The sequence below is a fragment of the Bactrocera neohumeralis genome, chromosome 4, assembly GCF_024586455.1.
Source record: "Bactrocera neohumeralis isolate Rockhampton chromosome 4, APGP_CSIRO_Bneo_wtdbg2-racon-allhic-juicebox.fasta_v2, whole genome shotgun sequence".
NCBI lineage: Eukaryota > Metazoa > Arthropoda > Insecta > Diptera > Tephritidae > Bactrocera > Bactrocera neohumeralis.
The window spans coordinates 37,327,338-37,351,108 of record NC_065921.1 but is presented as its reverse complement, the minus strand read 5'-3'; the positions used below and the strand labels follow the sequence as shown (position 1 = coordinate 37,351,108).

Here is a 23,771-nt window from a genome sequence, read left to right as displayed (position 1 = left end):
GACGTTAGATATTTGAACACACTCCCCACTAGTGGTGTCATATTCACTTATAAAGTTTGTGGCTACTTTTGTGTTGTCCGTATGTATCCAAGCGTTAATTATATAAACTTCTGTTGTTAATTGCGAATAGATCGTCCTTCTGCCGATGATGTGCGCGCTTTCCGGCGTGAAATCGAAGTAATGAAATCGGTGGAGCGGCATCCGAACATTGTTGGCATCATCGGACATTGCACAAAGCGTTACAATGAAATGCTCTTACTGACGGAATACTGCAGTTTCGGCAATTTCGGCAATTTGCTGGATTATTTTTTATACTTATATTTTTTAATTGTGATATTTTATATTTCCCAATAAATCTTTTTATTTTTGAATGGAAATTGTTTTGCCTTTTTTCTTTTTATAATATATCGGGTGATTTTTTTGAGGATTTTCATGCATTAGTATTTCGTTGTTTGATGTTAAAAATTTAACTTTAACGAGCAATGCAAATCATTTTTTATACCAAATATTTTTCAACTAATTGTGATATTTTATATTTCCCAATAAATCTTTTTATAGCATACTTCACAGGCAAACTGAATGAAATCAGAAATTGTTTTGCCTTTTGCAGGAAACAAAATTCGCTTTTTATAATATACTAGCTGACCCCGCAGCCGTTGTGCTGCGTGAAATTATGTGTTTTGAAATGAAAAGAAAGTTGAATTTATCATTTAATTTTTTTTCCAATGTAACTTAGCTTGATAAACAACATTACGGTTTTTGAGGAAATTGATAGTAAATTTACAAGACATCTATGTCGTACTTTTAATAAAGAGAGCGAAGAAAAACGAAGAGCAAATTGAATTTTCGCCAGAAAAAGTTTTATTATACATTTCTTCAATGGGACTGGAAGCCTACAAGAAGTTAGCGACAGCTTTAAGAATACTACTCACTATACCTGTATCAGTTGCATCTTGTGAAAGATCTTTTAGCAAACTTAATTCGATCAAATCTTAATTGAGATCGACCATGAGTCAGAGTAGACTGTCCAATCTTGCGATTCTCTCAATAGAATGTTAAACTGCTTCAACTTTAAATTACAATGATATGATACGAGTATGTGAATTTGCAATGATCAAAGCTATAAATGTGCATCTTTAAGTTCTATCACTATTTTTAAGAAAGATATAAGCCAAAAAATATATGTCAAATTCAAAGACTGAAGAGTATTTGAGTAAAAATTAATATTTTTCATTGTTATTCAGATTATTACATTGTGAGTGTACAACTCTTTATCGTTTATAATAAACTAGCTGACCCCGCAGCCGTTGCCCTGCGTGAAATTATGTGTTTTGAAATGAAAAAAAGTTGAAATTATATTCTGTCGAAAATGATTTATTTACGATTTTTCTACATTCTTTTATGTAGCGCAACTTAATAAACATAATTTTTTTATTTCTGTTCTGGTGCGTAAATATATAGAGAAGATGGGTTTCCAACTCGTAAACACACCACATATATCTGGCCGTGTGAAAAACATAGCATTTCCCGATTTCCTTGTGTCCTGTTGATTGTCAACGCAAGGGCAATTTTCCCTGGAAATTGAATACGTTTGAACTGAAATGGCTGCCCTTGTATTCGATAACTACGTCATAATCTGTTTCGGCGCATGAAGATTGTGAAACATAATAATGACAGATCCAACTTTAAGACACAAATGATGCTGGGGTAGGCTTGGTATGGTATTTGGAAATTCCACTGGATAATTTACGGTTTCGTCTTCCTCGTCAAGACGATCGATCGATTTATATGATCGCAAACCTCCCGGAACTTGACTTTGAATCTTCCAGTTTAAATCACTAACATCGGTAATTTTGTCAGTTAAAATTGCTCGTGCACTCAAGTTATCGCAGTTACGATAATTTGGCCAATGTTCGGATAAACATTCGTGATGAGTTCATCTTCCGTTGAAGTGAATTGACAAAAGGGAGGTGAAATTGATATCAAACCACTGGAAGTATCAACCGAAATTTGCCCATTTCCAATTCTTAGCGAATACAATGTAAAATGTCATCGGCAATGTCATTTTTTCGTATCCCATAATTAACGCGAATTTAAAGGCTGATATGTCGAAATGATCTTCGCGAAAAGTATGCGAACTTCAGTGGCATGCAAAGTACTATCGCATTGTCCTTCGTCTGTTTCCAGTGATTATCATGTTCCAGCAAATGCAACTGCTGGCATGCTTCTCAAAATGTTGCACACACTGTACCATTCACAATACGCGATGACTTAAATGAAGTTGACCCGCGAGACGCAAAACAGTCGGAAAACTTTCATGAATTGCAAAAGTAAATATCCTACAAAGCGCTTTATTGCAGTTCACATATCGACCCATTTGATACTGCTGATCTCATATCGTTCAAGGCCAATAACCGCTATGTTGCTTTCTTTCGTGACGTACTTGCAAACTCGACACGTGACGTACTCGATTACACCAATCTGCAATATTCAACATTGACATGAGTTTTGAATGTGAATTAAACAAAAGGGGCAAATATGGTACGACCCATGTGTTGTCAACTTCGATGTGTTGTTAACGTCGATATTCACGCCTCTAAATGCTAAATGTTCTGCCATTGTCGTCTGGTGAGCGACGCCGATACAGTGAATATCCATCATTTCCCATTCCCGTTTCCGAAAGAAAAGCACATGAGTAGTGTTTCGTGCATTTATTGTCAAACATACAAACCAAAGTGGGATTGTAATGTTCGCAAGGTCCATGAATCATATTGCTTTTCACCACTTCGTATAATTCTGGATCTATCTCTGAATCAGGAATTTCCGCTGAAATGATTTCATCAATTTGATCTGGTGTAATCACCATCCGCATCCAAAGAAGAATGTGTGCGTGCGGCAAACCTCTTTTTTGCTACTCAACAGAACACATTCAGCATCTAACAGCATCATATATACCATAGGTTGCTTCAAGATAAAGACCATCAAACATCGCAGCTATTGTTTAAAAAGTCGTGCTGTGATATCGTTACGATCGCTAGCTGATTGACCGCGATCAATAATTCCGCACGTATGTCATCGCATTTTGGGAGTACTTCTTGCCTTTCTTTGGGCTGCCATACGTTGATGGCAAAAAGAACGCCGACCAATATTAGCGCCACCTCTTCGTGGCTTCGTAACAAATTTCAATCTGTAATTGATCACATCGTCTCAAACATACATAAAGTTTTCACTGAAAATTTTCAATAATTTTTCCTTTGGATAGCCGGAATAAAAAAGTAAGCGACCGCAATTGAACGATTCAAATAATTTACAAATCAAAATATTGAAAAACAAATCAAACAAAAATTGAAAAAAATGTGTATGGAAAATGTTACTCTTTGGAATTGTCCAATTTTCCGACTTCTCCTCATGAAAAGTATAAGGTATTTGTTTCTAAACCTCTTCCGATCCACAACAAACAACCTTTAAAAATTTCATTACGATTGGTTCAACCGTTCTCTTAGTGTTACTAACAAACAAACATTCATATTTATTGTAACGTTTGTATGGGGAAAAGAAAAGGGCTGTTTTCAGGGGTTTTCCGGAAACTATTCGAATTTTTCTCGCCGTAAAAACTATCCTTGAACTTCAACAAACATTTAAGAAAAAGAATTGGCCAAATTGGTCCAGGCGTTATTGAGTTATGCGCGTACATACATTTTTGGTATTCATTTTTATTTATATAGATTTTGTAAAAAAATTTGTTGAAGTATTTTTCTGAATATTAAAAAACAGCGAGATCGTTTTGCCGCCCCCAAGACGTTGTGCCCGGGGCAGTTACCATCATAATTTGCCCAATGTCCGAACATTCGTGATGAGTTCTTCTTTCGTGAATTGATAAACGGCAGATGGAATTGATATCGAACCTCCGCAATTATCAACCGGAATTGATCCATTTTCAATTTTTTGCGAAGACGGTGTAAAATGTCTTCGGTAATGTAATTTTTGTTCGTATCCCATAATTGACCCGGATTTGAAGGCTGATATGTCGAAATGATTATCGATAAAAGTGTGCGAACTTCATTTTCATTCCAGTGATTAACATGTTCCAGCAATTCTAATTGCTGGCTTACTGCTCCAAAACTTGCACACACCGTACCATTCACAGTACGCAATGACTCAAATAAAGTTGAACCGCCTACATTAATCAATAGCAACCGAAGGTAGAAACAATCGTCGTTTTTCGGGTGGATTGTGTAAATTCGTGCTAATGCATTAGTTGAGAACACACTTGGATGTCCATCTACTGGTTGGCCTTGCTTTCTGCGTAACTATTTCTTCGACAATGAATTCCATGTATAATATCAAGGTATTTCCGAATAAAATGTTAATTTTGTTGCTGGCGGTGTTTCACTGACTGTACTGTATTTTCTGGAATAAAATACACTCTTTGGCCATTTTCCAAATGAACTGCGAGACGCACAACAGTCGGAAAACGTTCATGAATTGCAAAAGTAAATATTCCTACAAAGCGCTTTATTGCAGTTTACGTATCGACGGTATCGTTCAAGACCAATAACCGTCATGTTGCTTCCTTTGGTGGCGTAATTACAAACGTATTTTATCGATTACACCAAACTGCAATACTCAACATTGATATGAGTTTTGAATGTGAATTAGACAATAATGGTGAATATAGTACGATCCATGTGTTGTCAACTTCCATATTCACTCTTCTAAATTGAATGCCGAATGCTCTGCCATTGTTATCTGGTGAGCGACGCCGCACAGTGTTGCGAAACCGGAATTTTTTGAAAATCATATTGCCTAAACTGTAATTTTATTTGTATCGATGAGAAACTTCTACAGATTGGTCAGAATAAAATCCCAAACAGAATGAGTGAAAAAAAAATTTACACCGAAAAAAATTGTTGGGTCAAATTTTCAACAAAAGTAAAAAAAAAAAAAAGTTGTTCGAAAAATTTACAAAAAAAATTTATTTTAATTCTTCTTTTATTTCTGATAAATACCCTATGATTAGTTTTTTAAATAAAGTATAGGGTGGTCTGAACAAGAATTATAAACGTCAAATTTTCATGATTTTTCGATATTTGTTGAAAAACTCTGAAATTGTATATAAAACCAAAATCTATTTCATTTCTTACAAAATTGAAAGGTGGCAATAAAAGCTTTAATTTGATACCGCTTTGAAGTCAATAGCTTCAGTTTAAAGAGAGTTATGCTCATTTTTGTGGAGTGCTAGAATAAATGTAGAATAAAAAAAATAAGTGATTCCGAGAATTTCCGTTCTATTTCTATGGAATAAATACTGAGAGTGATATACTAAAATCGCTATAACTCCCAGGAGGGCAGGTATGGGCAGCTGATTTTTTCACAGTTCGTTGAAAACAAATTATGTAACATTTCTGTAGTGGTTTGGAACTGGGACTCTCTGGGACTTTTTAGATATTGCTTACCTAACCCAAATTTAAAGGAAAAATGGACCTTTAGTCGGGTTTTCACTCTAAAAAAGGTGCATATGAAAATGTCTCAAACAACATTCCTTTGTTTTACAGAAGATACTTGTCCGAAGGCAGATTTTTTTCCGAATCAAAATATCTGTCACCAAAATCAAATGAGATCATTTTGAATACAGCCCTGAAATCCCCTCTTTTCGTGAAAATTTTGTATATTTGACTGAATAATTCTCATTAATTTTTTTTTTTTTTTGAAAAGCCAGAATAAAAAAGCAAACGACCAAAATTGAATGATTCAAATAAATTGGAATACAAATCAAAATATTGAAAAACAAAACATACATATGTATGTACATAAATTGAAAAAAAAAAATGTTTATGGAAAAAAGTTACTTTTTGGATTTTCCGACTTTTCCTTATGAAAAGTATAAGGTATTTTTATTTCTAAACCTACCCCGATCCACAACGAACAACCTTATCAAGATTGGTGCAGCCGTTCTCTTAGCATTACCAACAAACAAACATTCATTCGTTTGTATGGGAAAAACAAATAGGCTGTTTTTAGAGGTTTCCGGGCAATTATTCGAATTTTTCTCGCCGCGAAAACCATCTTTGAACTTCAACGAACATTAAAAAAACAAGTAAGGAAGGGCTAAGTTCGGGTGTCACCGAACATTTTATACTCTCGCATGGTAAAGTGATAATCGAGATTTCATAATACGTCATTTACATATTTTTCAAATACCGTATTTTTGTAAAGTTTTATTCCGCTATCATCATTGGTTCCTAATGTTTATACTCGTATTATACAGAGAAGGCATCAGATGGAATTCAAAATAGCTTTATATTGGAAGAAGGCGTGGTTGTGAACCGATTTCACCCATATTTCGTACATGTCATCAGGGTGTTAAGAAAATATTATATACCGAATTTCATTGAAATCGGTCTAGTTGCTCCTGAGATATGGTGTTTGGTCCATAAGTGGGCGACGCCACGCCCATTTTCAATTTTTAAAAAAAGCCTGGGTGCAGCTTCCTTCTGCCACTTCTTCCGTAAAATTTAGTGTTTCTGACGTTTTTTGTTAGTCGGTTAACGCACTTTTAGTGATTTTGAACATAACCTTTGTATGGGAGGTGGGCGTGGTTATTATCCGATTTCTTCCATTTTTGAACTGTACATGGAAATGCCTGAAGGAAACGACTCTGTAGACTTTGGTTGACATAGCTATAGTAGTTTCCGAGATATGTACAAAAACTTAGTAGGGGGCGGGGCCACGCCCACTTTTCCAAAACAATTGCGTCCAAATATGCCCCACCCTAATTCGATCCTTTGTGCCAAATTTCACTTTAATATCTTTATTTATGGCTTAGTTATGACACTTTATAGGTTTTCGGTTTCCGCCATTTTGTGGGCGTGGCAGTGGGCCGATTTTGCCCATCTTCGAACTTAACCTTCTTATGGAGCCAAGAATACGTGTACCAAGTTTCATCATGATATCTCAATTTTTACTCAAGTTACAGCTTGCACGGACGGACGGACAGACGGACGGACGGACAGACAGACATCCGGATTTCGACTCTACTCGTCGCCCTGATCACTTTGGTATATATAACCCTATATCTGACTCTTTTAGTTTTAGGACTTACAAACAACCGTTATGTGAACAAAACTATAATACTCTCGTTAGCAACATTGTTGCGAGAGTATAAAAAGAATTGGCAAAATTGGTACAGGCGTTGTTGAGTTATGCGCTTAGCAACACATTTTGCGATTCACTTTTATATATGTGTAAGACTAGCAAACCCGGTCATGCGTCGCTGTAGCTAATTTTTTTGTTATATTACATTGTAGTAAACTCTTCACGGGGAACAGTTACCCCTTAATACAACGAAATTATTAATTGAAATTTGAACAATTGAACAAAATTGTTCAATTGCGGCAACCACCGCATTCGCCTGATTTACCTTCGTGTCACATATTGAATTTGGCAAGAATTAATACAAAAGAATTAATTTAAAAATATTTTTTTTTATTTCAATTTCTAACAAATAGTTTTAAATCTTTAAGAATAGTATTCAATATTTTGAATTATCAATACTTTTAGCACTAATTTGTGCACAATGGTTTTTGTTAATCCGGATTTAGCTAATACTAATAGATTCGACGGTTTTCCTACACGTGAACATACTACGTACAGTTGCGCATGAGACATGAATTTTCCAAATCTAAACCACAAATAAACATTGCTTGGCCTTGCGATTTATTTATCGTCATTGCAAAAGCTAAACAAAGTGGAAATTGTAGCTTCTGAAGGGTATCGTAGCATCCGTTGTATCATTGGAATATGTGGCAGCAGGACTACTTCACCTTTAAACATTCCAGATAATATGGTTCCTTCAAGAATATTTCCGGTGATCTTTTTGATAGCCAAACTCGCACCATTGCATAATCAAGGTGGATTCAAATTACGCAGGAGAAAAATAGGTGAACCATTCTTTAATCGAAGATTATCTGGTGGCATTGCGGGTATATTCAGTGAATTTAAAAATTCAATTAGAAAACTTACACTTTCATTTTCATTAAGTACACACAGTATAGATTGATTTAAGAGACATTGCCTGGTAGCAACTGTTGTATTGGGAAGTTAATTTCGTAAAAAAAAAATACTCTGAATCAATTCATTTTTTTCAAAAACATGCTATTACAACAAATTGAAATGAGGAGTGCAAAATAATTTAGAAGTTGAATAAAAATAATGAAAATAAAAATATTTGCACAATTATTAAAAAATGATGGGGAGCTTTTAATTTCATATATATTACTGTGATCAAATTGAAAGTGAGTTTTTAATATTTTCTTCGAGTGTTTTTCGAACCGGTACATTTTTTTTTCTATAAGTTGGTGGTACTGTTAGTGTCATCTTTGCTAAATTTCACGTCAAAATATTCATAAATTTTTGAGATACGCGTCATTTTGTAAGTGATTTCTTCGACTTATACTATGTCTGAGTTTATTGAACCAAGAAGTGCGATAATGCACCATCTCATACTGCATTGGTTATTCGTGACCATTTCGCCACATTTTCAATTGATATCGTGCCGCAACCACCGCATTTGCCTGATTTACCTTCGTGTCACTTCTGGCTATTCAGTAAATTCAGGATATAAAAGCTGAATCGAAGAAGCCTCTGATGGCCATCACAACAGAGGATTTTTCCAAGTGCATAGATGACTGGAAAATTCGTTAGCATAAGTGTTTTGCAGCGGGAGGGGAATACTTTGAAGGAAATGAAATGGCCAAATTCCCTTTTCAATTTGATCACAGTAGTATATTAATTAATTTTTAAATATTGGTAATTGGCGCCATCTGTTGAATTCTTACTCAATCCAATCAATAATTATCGTCATCTGTTAGAATCTTAGGCAAATAATATACAATAATTTGCAATAATATAATATTGCGATTATAAATTGAGATGTAATCTATCCTGTCTCTCAAGTTGGATCGAATTGCACACGGTATGCAATCAAATTTAAAATCGGTTCAGTAGTTTAGGCGTCCATCGCGGACAAACAACGTGGCACATGATTTTTATATATAAAGATATGTATATACATATGTAAACAGAATGCAACACTTCGTTGCAAATGTCATTTATGAAACTGAATCGAAACGAAATCATAACACTCTGGTCAACTGACAGACGGACATTCCTGAAAACGACTCAGGTTGGCATGTTGATCATTTATGTATGTAGATATATTTGATTAGATCCCACATATTTTCTTCTTGGTAGTACAAATTCCGTGCTAAATTTGGGGTATATTTTTTGCTTTATTCAATGAAAATTTCTCTTTGAATTTCAAAAATCATTAGAATGCCTTCTGGAACAATATCGTCAAATACCCAGTAAACGGTACGTTATACTGATGAAAGTGAATGGTAGAGTGAGACATCAACGCCAAAGTTATTTTCTCAAATTGTAATGCAGATTTGATCAAGATATATGCATTTGTTAATTTGTTTCATGTTTTCTGATTTTTGTAATATAAAGTAGGAATAACGATTCAAAAATAAATGTGACTTACAAAATTGTTGACAATCTCATAAATTGTAAGCACAAATATGTTCAAAAGTGATCTTAAAATTATAGCAACACAACGCTCCTATATTCCTTGCATTGACCGATATTTTCTGTCAAAAGTCAACTATAGATACGGGGTCCAAATATTCGATACCTAGGGTCTTGAGCCATTTAGTTGGCATACTTCAAAGGAATTATTAGTGTAAAATTTTAAACCGAAATATTAATTGCTTCTTGAGTTGTACACTGGAAAGTGAAGGAATCAAATGAATTTTAAATTTTTGTTACATATATGGAGAAGGAGTCTTCTAATTCAGAAACATAGTAAACTCATTTGGCCGCCTTTTGCGATTCGTAGATGCAAATTCTGTCAGTGATATTTTTTTAGCTAACTTGGAGAGCACTCATAACTTCTTTGTATCCAGCCTTATTTATGGGTGAATAGGATTAACTCTTGCAATAAGAGGCAGGTTTTGGTGAATTTTTGCTATTGCTATAGTTTTGGAATTATGAAGGTCTCGCACAAACGCAAAACATTTAACGATTCATCAATATTTATTTTTCGCCTTCAAAGTAGTCCCATCAGATGTAATCAAATTATGCCAACGATTTTTTAGTCCTTGAAATACTTTTCATTAGCATTTTTTGGAATGGCCTTCAGCTCCTTCAGCTAAATTTTTTTTAACGTCTGAAGACGGTTTCCACAGAGCGGCAATTTCAGTTTGGGGAATAAGAAAAAATCACACAGAGCCACATCTGGTGTGGTGAATACGGTATTTATTGGCTTTAAATTCGGTCACAATCGTGGCTCGACGCGATGGTGCATTAACTTCGTGTCAAATCCAAGAATTGTTTTCCCACAATTCCGACCGTTTTCGACCAAACGCCTCAATACAGCCAAAGGAACTCCTTATTAACCGTCTGTCCCTCCGAAACAAATTCATTAAATATACCAAACCACGATAATCTAAAAAAAAAAACAATGAGCATCACCCTGACTTCTGAAGGGCCATGGCGTGTTTTATCTGGTTTCGGCTGTTTTTTTCCTCCGGAATTCGCTCCATCAAGCATGTCCAAAGAAAACTATTTACGGTCCTCTTAGAACGAGTCGTGCAAGAATGCGTTTCGTATCCAAAATATCACCCAAAATCATTCGAAAGGACTCGCGAGAGATGTCGAGAGATGTCGAGCACCCTTGCCATCTCTCTATCTCTCTAACATTTTCCTGATTTTTAAGTACCATATCCTCTTTTCTAATATTTTCATCAGTTGAAGAGGTCGAAGGTCGCCCAGAACGAAGCATATCTTCTACGATCGCCCGTCTATCTTTGAAGGCTTTGTACCACCAGTAGGCTTATATTTTTGTTATAACTGAACCTCTTTTACCAGCATTCGCAATGATTCCGCACACGAAATTCGGTTAGAAATACAAAATTTGAAACAAACTCTTTATTTGATATTTTTATCCATTGTAAAAATCGCAACTCACTACTGAGGTGTAGCGATTTAAGCAGCTGCTGTAAACAAACTGGTTGACATTACATCATGCATTCTGATTTTGCCTTTAAAATTTTGATAATCGTATACATATGCACACAGAAGTCGCACGGTCAGGTGCATACGGGGAGTGGTTAATGGTTAAAATGTTATTTTTGGTCAAATAAATCTCTTTAATGATGTCCTTCGTATGTTGGATTCTGAGGAATTTTTGGTCGTCAGTCAATTTGGAGATGTTCAATTCCATTTCCATAAATTTCAATGATGATTTCGGCTGATTTTTTATGAATTCACGCACAGTTTCGATGGAATCAAGGATTTTATTCACCCACATGTTGATCGTCATTGTTGTCCTCACGACCACTTTGAAAACATGGAAATCACTCGTGCACTCTGCTACAGGATAGGCAATCATCGCCATAAACTTGTTTCATCAATTGAAACGTTTCGGTAAAAGTTTTACCAATTTTAAAACAAAATTTAATGTTGGCTCTTTGTTCGAAGCTCATTTTCGCACCGATAACACAAACATACTAACTTCACTTCCAATCAATGAAATGTCATGAAAATCTCAATGTACAATCGTTAAAGATAGTAAATTCTAACGCACCAGTCAAAATGTAGATGGCGCCACCACGGGGCGCTAGATTCAAAAAGTCCTGTGTACTTTGGAAGCACCTTGATTGATCAGCGAATTATCAATATTCCCATATAGTCCTCCAAATAATTATTCTCATTACTCTCACAAACCTAATGTCAAATATGAAGGTCAGTGTATGACTTATACATAAATATTCTTCTTCTTCTTCTTAATTGGCGTAGAACCGCTTACGCGATTATAGCCGAGTTAACAACAGCGCGCCAGTCGTTTCTTCTTTTCGCTACGTGGCGCAAATTGGATATTTCAAGCGAAGTCAGGTCCTTCTCCACTTGGTCCTTCCAACGGAGTGGAGGTCTTCCTCTTCCTCTGCTTCCCCCGGCGGGTACTGCGTCTAATACTTTCAGAGCTGGAGTGTTTTCATCCATCCGGACAACATGACCTAGCCAGCGTAGCCGCTGTCTTTTAATTCGCTGAACTATGTCAATATCTCGTACAGCTGATCGTTCCATCGAATGCGATATTCGCCGTGGCCAATGCGCAAAGGACCATAAATCTTTCGCAGAATTTTTCTCTCGAAGACTCGTAACGTCGACTCATCGGTTGTTGTCATCGCCCAAGCCTCTGCACCATACAGGAGGACGGGAATTATGAGCGACTTATAGAGTTTAGCTTTTATTCGTCGAGAGAGGACTTTACTTTTCAATTGCCTACGTTGGATTTCCAGGCTGACATACATACATACATATATAAAATTGCTTGGACTCCGATCTTTCTGGTATTTCCCTGGCTTTGGTCCTGGTATGTTGCCAGAATACAAAATGTTCGGTTACATCCGGCATAAAGCAGCTCTTTTGTGGATTGGATAGAGCAATTGTCAGGCGTGCTTTCGTCCGACCATATTCTGGAAAGAAGAAGATGCATGTTCCTTACCAGTTCAACGCCGCTGTATTTGAATAGCTTGGCCGGCAATCCATCGGTCCCCGCTGCTTTGTTGTTCTTCAGACCGGTAATTGCTATTCGATCTTCTTCATGGTCGGGCAATGGAACGTCTGCTCCATCGTCATCGATTGGGGAATCGGGTTCACCATCCCCTGGTGTTATGCTTTCACTGACAGCCAAACCCATATTAATTGACATATGGAGGTCAAATCTCACATGGAATTAAATCTAAAATATTTATCAATGCGGCTTGTGGGCATAATTTAAATGAATCAGTCCCGGTCAAATTTGATTTTCAGTGTAAAGCAAAAACAGGTACATATATCATAAGAATTTTCAATCAATTCAGAAGTTCATTGAACCATTTCCTTAACTTAAAGTTGCATATTCATAAAAGACTCGAATAAATCCTATGGAGAAAAAGAGTATGCCTAGAAGATTGCGCCCACTAGATTGTACATATATGTATCTGGCCTGTTTTTCTGACATTTTTTTTCATAAAAGTTTTTATTCTACAATAGAACTTTTTTCGCATACCATGAGGTATATCGTGGAGTGAATAAACAAATTTTTTCGGAATTTTTTGATGACATTTGTCGGAGAAATGGCTGGGTGAATGAGATGCGTTTTTTCACTGGCGGACACAATTTCTCATGTTTGAATCGTCTGAAACACAAAAAGCCAATTTATTCTTAAAAAGTACGTGAATGGTTATTGTCCCTACTAGAATCATGAAAAAATGTTGATAAATAAAAAAGTAATTAACGTTCTTTTTTTAATTTTTCCCCATGTTTTTACATAAATTTTGTCATAACATCGTCAATAAATAAAGAACATTTAAAAAAAACTATGCAAATCGGTTGAGTAGTTTGACCGGTATCATGTCCGCCAGTTTAAAAAATGTGTTTTGCACGCGCCGTCAGTCGGTATGCCAATATTTACTATTTTCGCTGCACATACATTTGCACACACTGTATACATGGATTTTTTCGGAATTAATATTGTTTCATTCGCCCGCATCATGTGCGGCCCATTTATCGTTGCAGAGATGAATGGAAATATTTGTACGACTTGAATGTAAAATGCAGCAGTGCCTCAATAAATCGGATGTGCAGCCGATTGAGTCGAAACGGCGCCAAAAAACACCAGAGGCGTGGGCGCCGCAGCGTTTCGCAAACGCAACTACGCAATCGTAGCGATAGCAACAGCAACAGCCAACGCACCTCCATTGACCGTAGCTACACCAGCAGAAGCGGCGGTTGTGGCACCGAGGAGGGTGGTGGTGGTGGCGGTGTTGCTAAGGTTTTCAGCATTGACAGCAACATCATTGAGCGACTCAAGTTCAAATATAAAAATCTAAACGCGCTACACCAGCGAAATAGTCTTACAACAGCAACAACAACAACCCTCTATCGACCCACATATGATATATCCGCGGCGACTACGGTAACATCGATCGCCACCATAAATGGCAGTACGCCGCCGCCGCCACCCACGCCGCTGATGTCGCCACACTCCATTGCCGCATACAACAAATCGTACGGATACGAGGAAATCTGCTGCAACTCATGCAAGAGTAACAAGTGTGTAAAAAACAAGAAAGTGTTTAACTGTACTACTCACAGTGGTGAGGCGACAATGCAACAGTTTGACAACGAGCACGCAGAGCAACAGCAAAAAGAGGGTCACTACACGCATACGAGAAATTGTGAATGCCAGCAAAATTTATTGAATGAGGGTCACGCAAAAGCTCAACAACAACAACAACAACAAGCTGCTAACGAAAGTGCCCGGAAATCGGCCGGTGCGGTGGAAAATAAGTCATATTTTCGGTTTCTACCTGAAATCGTGAGTGAGGCGGCACTGCGCCAACGTCAGTGGCAAAGGCGTCAAGCACGTGCTGTGGCACGCAACAGGGCGCTGGCGTTGCCACCTACTGACAATAGCACAACTACTACAATCACTAGTGCTGCAACTACCACAGACAATTTCGACCATGACGGCTTAAGCGGAACTGTACGCCGTCAGCCTTTAAGCACCGCCGATCTCCTGGATATTGCGCGACAGGTTGCGGTTGGCATGGTGAGTACTACAACAAGAGATTAACATGTGATGTTGTTATTTCCGTTATCTACACTTTTACCCATTAGTTGGAGTGTCACTTGACACTCAAAATTGTGTTCGGCGTCAGTTGGGCGCTCTTAATTGGTAAGTTGACTTTATTGGTTGTGAATATTACAGGTACTGGCATTCATGTAGTAGTTATCGAGATTGTGGCCTATTTGTGAGCCAATAGTTCAATTGACTCTCTGCAATAACAACAGTATTTGAAAGTTTCTCAAAGAAAACCCTAGACCTTTTATACTACTATGAATAAAAATAGTAAGACTTTGTTCATAATTTATTCTGCAAAATTCATGCCGCCCTCAAAGCCGCTTGGCCCCAGTACATTTGTGCCAACGTTTTTTCAAACCCTCCAGGTGTTAAAGTCAATTTTCGGAATAGCACTCAATGCTTGTAGTGATTCGCGTTTAATGTCTTTAAAACGGTTTCCCCGGAGCGGTCGTCGCAGTATGCGACGGTTCATTATCGTATTGCAAAAACCGAGAGTTGTCGGCCCATAGTTCTGGCCTCATTTTAAGAATAGCTTCGCGCAGACGACGCATTACACTCAAATCGTATTCCTTGTTGACAGTTTGGCCGATCGGGAGGAATTCAAAGTGCAGCACACTTCGCTAATCAAGTTAAAACTGTCACCATAAGCATGATTTTTGACCTGCTTAGACGCGGTTTTTCCGGCTTTGGCCCATCTTTGCCACGATATTCGGTCGATTGATCGTATGTTTCCGGGTCGACTAATCACCAGTAATAGTACGTTTCATGCCATCCTGGTAGTCGTAAAGAATTGTTTCACAGTTGCTAACGCGACGCGGTTTTTCGAAAAAATTAGTGATTTTGGAACAAATCGTGCTTTCACTTTTCTTAGGGGCAAATGATCTTTCAAAATGGTTTTCACTTACCTTTCCGATATTCTAACGATGCCAGTAAGAGCTCTGACTGTTAGTCGTCAATTCTCAATCAATTCCTTTATTTTATTGGCTTCTTGATCATCAGTTGAAGTTGATGGCCGTTCTGGAAATGGTTCATCGTCAACGCGTTCTCGACCCTCTTTGAATAACATGTACCAATCATAAACACTTGCTCGCGCAATTTAAATAAAAAAGTCTTACTATTTTTTGCGGACAGTAGTATACATATATATTCATGATGATGACTCAGGTACATATATCTGTCCGTCCGCTAGTCCAGATGCGGGCTTAAAATATACTAAACATACGTACAGCCAAACCACTAAAAAACTGCCGTCGACTAAGTCTAAATTCTACATAACTCTAGATTTTCAAACTATGAAATAATGAATTACGAAATTACAGCAATAGCAACAGATTTTATGATTATGTAACAAAATTTATCTCCCTCTCTTTGAAATTAGAAGTAAGCTAAGTTATTTTTCCAAATTGTAAAATCGATTAAAATTTGTTTCAACCGCTATATCAGTGCTATATGGTAAGTGCGAGGGAATTATCACTAATTCTTACTAAAGAAGGATATGGTGCTAATAAAACTATTCACATTAATTTTATTGAGATATATTGAGCAAATGCCGATAACACATTTCAAATGGGATGCCCTTCAGTGTCTTCCGCAAATGAAAGTGTAATAAATACTCATCCGAATCGATTTAATAATTCCTCATAGTTGTGAAACTATGGAATGCTGTATATGCGAAGAAGCGCTTCCAATTTCTCTTCATTGCAGATTTATTAAGTTGGACAGATTGTATTTTGTATTCTGCCATTGAGGTGTGCATATTTGTAAGCTTCTTTTTAAGTTTTTGTATAGCATTATTCTGTAATCTCTTATTGGTATTTTTATTCGAGTTTCGCCTACCAACATTTTTCAGAAAGTTTACTTTCACTGAATTTCAATGCACCTTCCTTCCATTTTATCGAAAGGTAGTGGCGCTTTACAACGAAGATTAAAGTTAAACAATACTTGGAAATCGCGAACGATAGGAAAACTTGCATATCCAGCTGGAATTAAGCTGTGAAATTTTCCGCATTTTTAAGTGTTTGGTTGTGATTCGTGAAAAATGGCGGATTCAATGTTAATACTACTATAGGCGGAACTGATTTACGAACGCCGAGTAAGGCTAGGAAGAGGTCACATTTCACAAAGTCCGAATCTACAAGAAGTTGAACTGCTAGGGTGGCAACCTTTGGAATTTTATCGAATACAATGAGTCATTGAAATATACTTGTGAGCATAAAGAGCCCTACATTCGCTTAAGTGCGGCGATTTGCGGTCAGAAGATGTTTCAAACGCCAAGTCAACCAACTAATCGGTAAAAAAATATTGACATCAAACCTTATATAAGATTTGCAATCTTCAAATTTGGCAGATTTATATTAATCATTAGTTCTTGTATAGTAAAAATATATCTTCATAAGAAATTCCGGTCCGGTAACTATAAAACTGAAAGACTGACATGTAGGTCAGACAGTGTTCTCTATAACATCTTGATTGGCGTAGACACCACTTACGCGATTATAGCCGAGTTTCCGACAGCCCGCCAGTCGTTCTTCCTTTTCACTGCTTGGCGACAATTGGAGATTCCGCTGTCTTTTAATTCACTGAACTATGTCAATGTCATGCCAGTAAAGATGTCAATGTCATCGCATATCTCATACAGCTCATCGTTTATTTGAATGCCATATTCGTCGTGGCAAACGCGCACATCTTTTGCAGAACCTTTCTCTCGAAAACTCGTAACGGCGACTCATCGTCATCGTCCATGCCTCTGCACTATATAGCAGGACGGGGATGATGAGTGATTTATAGAGTTTGGTTTTCGCAAACTCAGCGCACAACCCCGGAGAGGGATGGTTCGCCTTCTCACTTTAGCTCGGAACGGATGTTCTTTGGCTACCCAGAGGATACTTGGTCTAATACCGGAAGTCGTAAGCTTCTTGAACCACATGCAAATGAATCCTTTCTGGCCACTTCCAAGTGAGTGGTAATCAGAGACCTTTCCTCACTTGTGTGAACTTCTGACACATCACTCTATCTTCTTATTCAAATTATTACAGTAAGCTTTAAAAGTAATATTACTGTTGTATCAATTCAAGTATTATATAACCTGGTATGAATAGACACTTCTACATGATTATGAGGGATCTAGCAATCGCCAGATATTTTTCCCCAAATCACTGTTGACTTATTATCTTTGAAAAGTAGAAAAGTGGCCAAAGCAGTTGATGTATATAAGATTTCGTGATACCCCCGATTATGTGTTATAAAATCATCTCCCAGCAATGAGAGGTAATAACGATAGCACCGACCTTCCGAGCCTATAACCTAATTTAGGAGTTACTTTGTAATTGCAGAAAAATCCTTTCTCAATGCGGTATCACGTATTCGATCAACCTAATAGTCCTCTCGAAACGATGCATGAACACACGCTGATTTGTGTAAATTGAGTAGGAAATATAAAACTATATTTGCAAAGTGAGTAAGAGGTAGAACAAAATCGAAATATGTCTGCATAAGACACACCCATTTACATACTTTCATACATGTATGTACATAAATGTATGTGATGTGTCGTACTTTCTGCAATGAGCTTTAGAGACAAAAACCTGAGTCATAACACATAAGTATTTATGCACACATTTGCGTATTCAAGCGCGTAAGCTGTGTGGGCACCTGTTTTCGGTTTACAAAACATTTTCATATTTCAATCTTATATTCAGTGTTAACAAAAATAAGCATATACATACTTATATATGCCTCCTTAAACACATGCATAATTAAAGTCGTATTATACCGGATAATTCGAGCAAAATACAAATCCTTGTGTATATATATACTTATGTACCTCCCAACATTGAAATGCATTTGGCTTCTATTTTGGTTAAATTTCGCTGCAATTAATCTTATATATGGTATGTGTGTCTGATGTAGTGAATAAGAACACAACAATTGGTTTAGTGAGTTGAAATTTCCTCAGCAGTACGAGGAGTGTTCTACATGGGCTGAAAATTGAAACAAAAAAAATTCTATCTTTGTCTTAGGCTAAGCTTACCTAAAATTTCAAAGTTGTATGACGTATCAACTAAGTATAAATTACATTGAATTGTGGCGGATCATTCAGTCTGTGGAAATAAGCGATGGACTAGACTCCGCTTTCGCATACCATGCAAGTTCTATGTCAAACAATAAAGCCACATTTTTAAGTATCGTGTTGGCTACAGATTTTTCAGCCCATGTGGTGTATATGTAATGTCATTAATTTATTTGGAGCATAATACAAGCAAAAGAGTTTTTAAGTTCATATGCTTTGTTGAAAGCAATTCCTAAAATATAAAAGTACTTCACGAATTTTTCAAGGAAAACAATAAAATTTGTTTGTATGTACATATGTTCTTATGTATATATAAATATCTCAAGAGAGAACGATTTCACACTCATACCTGCATATAAAAATCTTCTTTACTCAACTATTGTATTTCTATAATCTTCAATGCCACAGCAATATCCGTATTCTCCTCGCATACGCAGAAATATAATTTTTTGTTGCTTAAAGTAAATTTTAATGAGGTGATGGAAACCTAAAAATAGACTGTCAAATATTATTACATAATCTTAAAAAGCTTAAGTATTTTGACAAGAATGTTATACTAAAAGGGGGGGTCTTTCATCCAAGGCTGTTTTGATCTTTTCATTGAGTGTGTTTTTTTACGTGGCGGGCCCCAAACCCATAACGCCCGGCGGGAACTGCGTCGAATACTTTCAGAGCTGGAGCGTTCTCATCCATTCGGACGACATGAGCCAACCAACGAGCCGCTGTTCCTTAATTTGCTGAACTATGTTAATAATTCATACAGCTTATCGTTCCATCGAATGAGATATTCGCCGTTGCCAATGCGCAAAGGACCACAAATCTTCCGTAAGCGGTGTCTACGCCAATAAAGAAGGAAATGCTATGCTGAAAACACAAAGTTTAAACTTAACAAAAGTAAAGATTTAAGAAAAAATTTAAAAGCTCCTTTGGCTTCAATAGCTTTTGAAGACATCTCACTGAATCCTGACTGAATCCACTAAATTTTAAAAACTCTTGGAGATGTCTCGTGCTAAAGGAAAGTTGCCTCAGAAATTGTTTCCTCTCTGGCTTTATTTCAAAAAACTGTAATTTTTGGTCGATGATATTTACCCTTTCTAATAAAATTGTAATTATTTTTCAGCGCTTAATATCAATTAAAGTTAATTACAAAAGCTGTTTGGTTTTCACGTGTTAAGGACAAACATGCTTACACAAAGATTTCGCAAAATACCTACTTATGCTGTCCAAAAATCCTGATGGAGCTAAAAATAGATCCTTTGTTTTTCGCATAATTTCCGCACCGTTATTTTATGATACCGAGCCGAACTAAGGTCAATAGTCGTAAAACGGTTTCGCCAAAATACTTATGCGTTCGTTCTCTGTTCGTTCTCTGTACAATACCAAATACAAGTCTCTTTAAAATCAGGGAAATAAAACCATACTATTATTTACTTAATGCAAATTAGAATTAGTGAGATACCTTAAAGAAATTAAGTGGAATTAAGTTTTCTTGGTAAGAATGTGTCAAAAATAAATCCAGCAATTCGCTTCTCTAGCTCCTTATTGCATATACCATATGTGACCTGGTCTACGGAAAGGGGGCTTAGGTGTCAAACAATCAATTTTCACTTTTTCACTGACGAAACGAGTTGTTTATTTTTAACAGCTGTTTCCCAGAAAACTAGTTTTCGCACGTTAGCTTCCTTTTCGTAGACCAGGTCACATATAATGATTTTCGTATCACGCTATGTAATACATATCGGTTTTTTAACGGATTTCTACGATATCTTAGATAACCTTTTCCTCCATCTGATCATATCTACGAGAGATAAACTTCGTTACTCAAATAGGCAGAAATTCAAACAGTCATTATTCCCCCGAAGATTGTAACACTAGAAGGAAACGTTGGAGGAAAGAAAAAGTACAGTATAGTATATAATATATATATATATATATATATATATATATATATATATATATATATATATATACATATACATATATAAATAATCATCATGACGACGGAAGTCGACCAAAAAAGTAGAACGACTTCCGGTTACTGTTACTTATAAAAACGGTGAAGAAATAATAGCAGCCTCAAAGTTATGTGCTGCAACTGTTTCCGAAATCGCTGATGTATTGTTTGAATTTTTGTTTGAATGGGATTTGAAAGAACGCTTTGTAGCCTGTTGCTTTAATACAACATCGGCAAACACGGGCATATATAAAGAGTTTGCAACAGTGTTAGAACAAATACTCGAACGAAAACTACTGTATTTACCGACATCATATGTACGAACTTTTACTAAGAGCAGTTTTCGAATGTTATACAGGTACGTCAACGATTTGCTACAGAATGACGATTTTAAAACTATGTAAAATGACTAGAGATAGCATTACACAATTTTTAAAAAAGAATTAAAAAATAAAATAATTAGGGACGGCTACAGAGAATTACTGGAATTGTCTACTATATGCTTAAGAACAAGCAATAACATAAAATTTCGTGGACATGGTTCTATTCATCATGTATGTTGGATGTCGAAGGCGTTATATTGCTTGAAAATGTATCTCTTTCGGGAAGAAGTTAAGCTAGAATACGAAGATAAAGCTTTAGCCGATATATAGTACATATGTTCTTTTATTTATCATTCGATTTTATGTCAAGCTTTGCTTTAATCCACCTAAGGACCTTCATGATGTAACGTTTATTAAAGGGTTACATGGGTTTACGGGTTTTAAAAAATCGATTTTTTTTATTGTCTTATTAAGTTCTACAACAACTTTAGAATATTGTTCTAAAATTTTCAAGTAGATCCGAGTAATAGTTTCGGATGATACAGTTTTGAGAACTTGTATCCTCAAGCCTAGCTAGTCTAACTGAGCCGTCTTTTAATGCATTTTTCTCGAAACTGTGTTTTTGAAGTCGATTGGAAAGATAAATTTTTCGTTAACTACTCAACCGATCTACCTGAAATGTAACGCAGGTTACAATTCTTAAAGACTTGGACGAAGGATTTTTTCGAGATTCTTTTTTTTTTTTTAAATATCTGACAAAAATGCAATTTTCACTTGTTTTTCTTTTTTCTTTCGTCCAAGTTCTAAGTTAAGATTTTAAGTAAAACACGTATTTGTTTTGAAAGCTAGAGAATACAGAACCAAAGTTTTTGAAAATTGTATTTCCTTTAAGGAAGTTCCAAGCCCAAAAATTCAGCGCCCACACTGATGTTGGCTGTAACGGTATTTTTTTTGTGTACAAAAATTACATGTAGGTAATAATTGAAATAACTATAAATTGAAAATAAATTTAAAATTTTGATTGCATTAAGAAAAATTTATAATGCAAAATCGCTTAAACATCCTAAATAGAATCAAATATTAATTAAGAATACAAGCAATAAATTTTAGCGGTATTAACAATAGAAAACTCTGAAGGTCGCTACATGAGATTAAAGCGAGCAACATTTCTAATACTCGTATATGCATAACTAATAGTGAATGGTGTTTACAACTTATAATCCGGCATAATGCAGGTGTTTAAAAATTCAAAAAGTTACCAAGGACAGCAGAGAAAAGGCACACATAGCAATAAAAAAATATATGAGTATATAGTATGTAAGTACATATGTATAAATCTACATATACATATACAGATTGAAGGAGCTGGCTGTTTACAAAAACAATATATTATATTTTGCATTATTTGGTAGAAGTGACTTAGCTTATTACATTAAAATATTGAGTGTAATGAATCCAATTACAACAAGAAAAAATTTAACTTCTGTTGCAGCAAAACTAGAAGAATCTTCACAAATATCACAATTTATCATTTACATGTATGATATAAATATTTCAGAATTAACTAGCCAACGGTATTCGTAGTTGCCAGAATGTTCGAGTGACGAAGTTTTGTTAACGATTTAGTATATAAGGTGCAGCAGACCTAGTTCTAGTTAGAGTGCTACTGTGATATGAGCTAAAGAGATATAAAGTTGTTAGTTCGGATAATGAGTTAGGTTGTTGCAATTAGAAATAAAGATCAGTGTATAGCTATTAAATTGGGACTTTTTTTTAACAATCGATTTATCGAGAAATACCTTACAATATACATATATTAAACGTGTTTTTCTCTGAACGTCTTCATAGTGAAGTGGCGAGGCAAATAACTCGACCATTTTTTATGTGACCGTGTTCAAAATGTGAGAGTATATTTAAAATTGGATTTTGTATAGAATTGCATATGGAAATTACGTTTGATTCAAAACTTTTTTAAAGCCATATTATTACGAAATTATTGACAAATATTTTTCAATTCAAATGTCTATAATATTTGAATGAATAAACATTTTCAAAATTCCTTACGTACCGGTATGGGTATTTTTATGTAGATTAACAATTTTTTTGATTTTGTTCTATGACGACAATTGTGGGTGCTAAATGTCCCGCCGTTGCACATTTAAAACAAAAGCGATCAAAAAGACATCGCACGATTTGTTTATTACAGTCAACAAAATTAATCGAAAAAAAAGTTTCATCAGCTTGAGGTTCAAACTTAGAAGTGTTCCATTAGTTTTGTAAACAAATAATTATATAATGAAAAAAAACATGAATCTGCACAAGATTTTATACGATTGGTCATAGAGGGTTGCGAAGATGAAAAAACTATGAAAAATATAGGAATGGTTTCAGTTAAAAATCATTGTATTAGCGTTGGCAGCTGTTTAAGTTTTTGACCAAATGAAATTTCTAAATGCCAATATCAAATAAAACAGAAGGCAGAAAAATAGCTTAAATTTAAAACATTTTTGAGAGTAATTTGCAACTAAAACTCCTCATCGACCGATATGTAAAAAACAATCGAGCTCAATGGTAGAAAAAACAAGAAAAAACGTTAACTTCGGCTGCACCGAAGCTAATATACCCTTCACAGGTGTATTTCTTTCAGTAACTATGTGTTCAGTTTGTATGGAAGCTATATGCTATAGTAATCCGATCTGAACAAATTTTTCGGAGATTACTTTGTTGCCTTAG

At 35.8% G+C, this 23,771-nt stretch overlaps 2 protein-coding genes across 6 annotated transcripts in view; one reads left to right on the top strand and one right to left on the bottom strand.

Moving 5' to 3' along the window:
- LOC126755348 (putative ATP synthase subunit f, mitochondrial) overlaps positions 1-23,771 on the bottom strand; it is a 565,888-nt gene that overhangs the window by 127,915 nt on the left and 414,202 nt on the right. The gene's annotated exons all lie outside the window — the stretch shown is intronic.
- The window catches only part of LOC126755324 (tyrosine-protein kinase receptor torso), a 78,870-nt gene that overhangs the window by 35,138 nt on the left and 19,961 nt on the right, over positions 1-23,771 (top strand). The window contains exon 11 of the mRNA XM_050467810.1: positions 13,624-14,659. Within this exon, the coding sequence (XP_050323767.1) occupies positions 13,624-14,659 (1,036 nt within the window). The remainder of the gene's footprint in view (positions 1-13,623; positions 14,660-23,771) is intronic.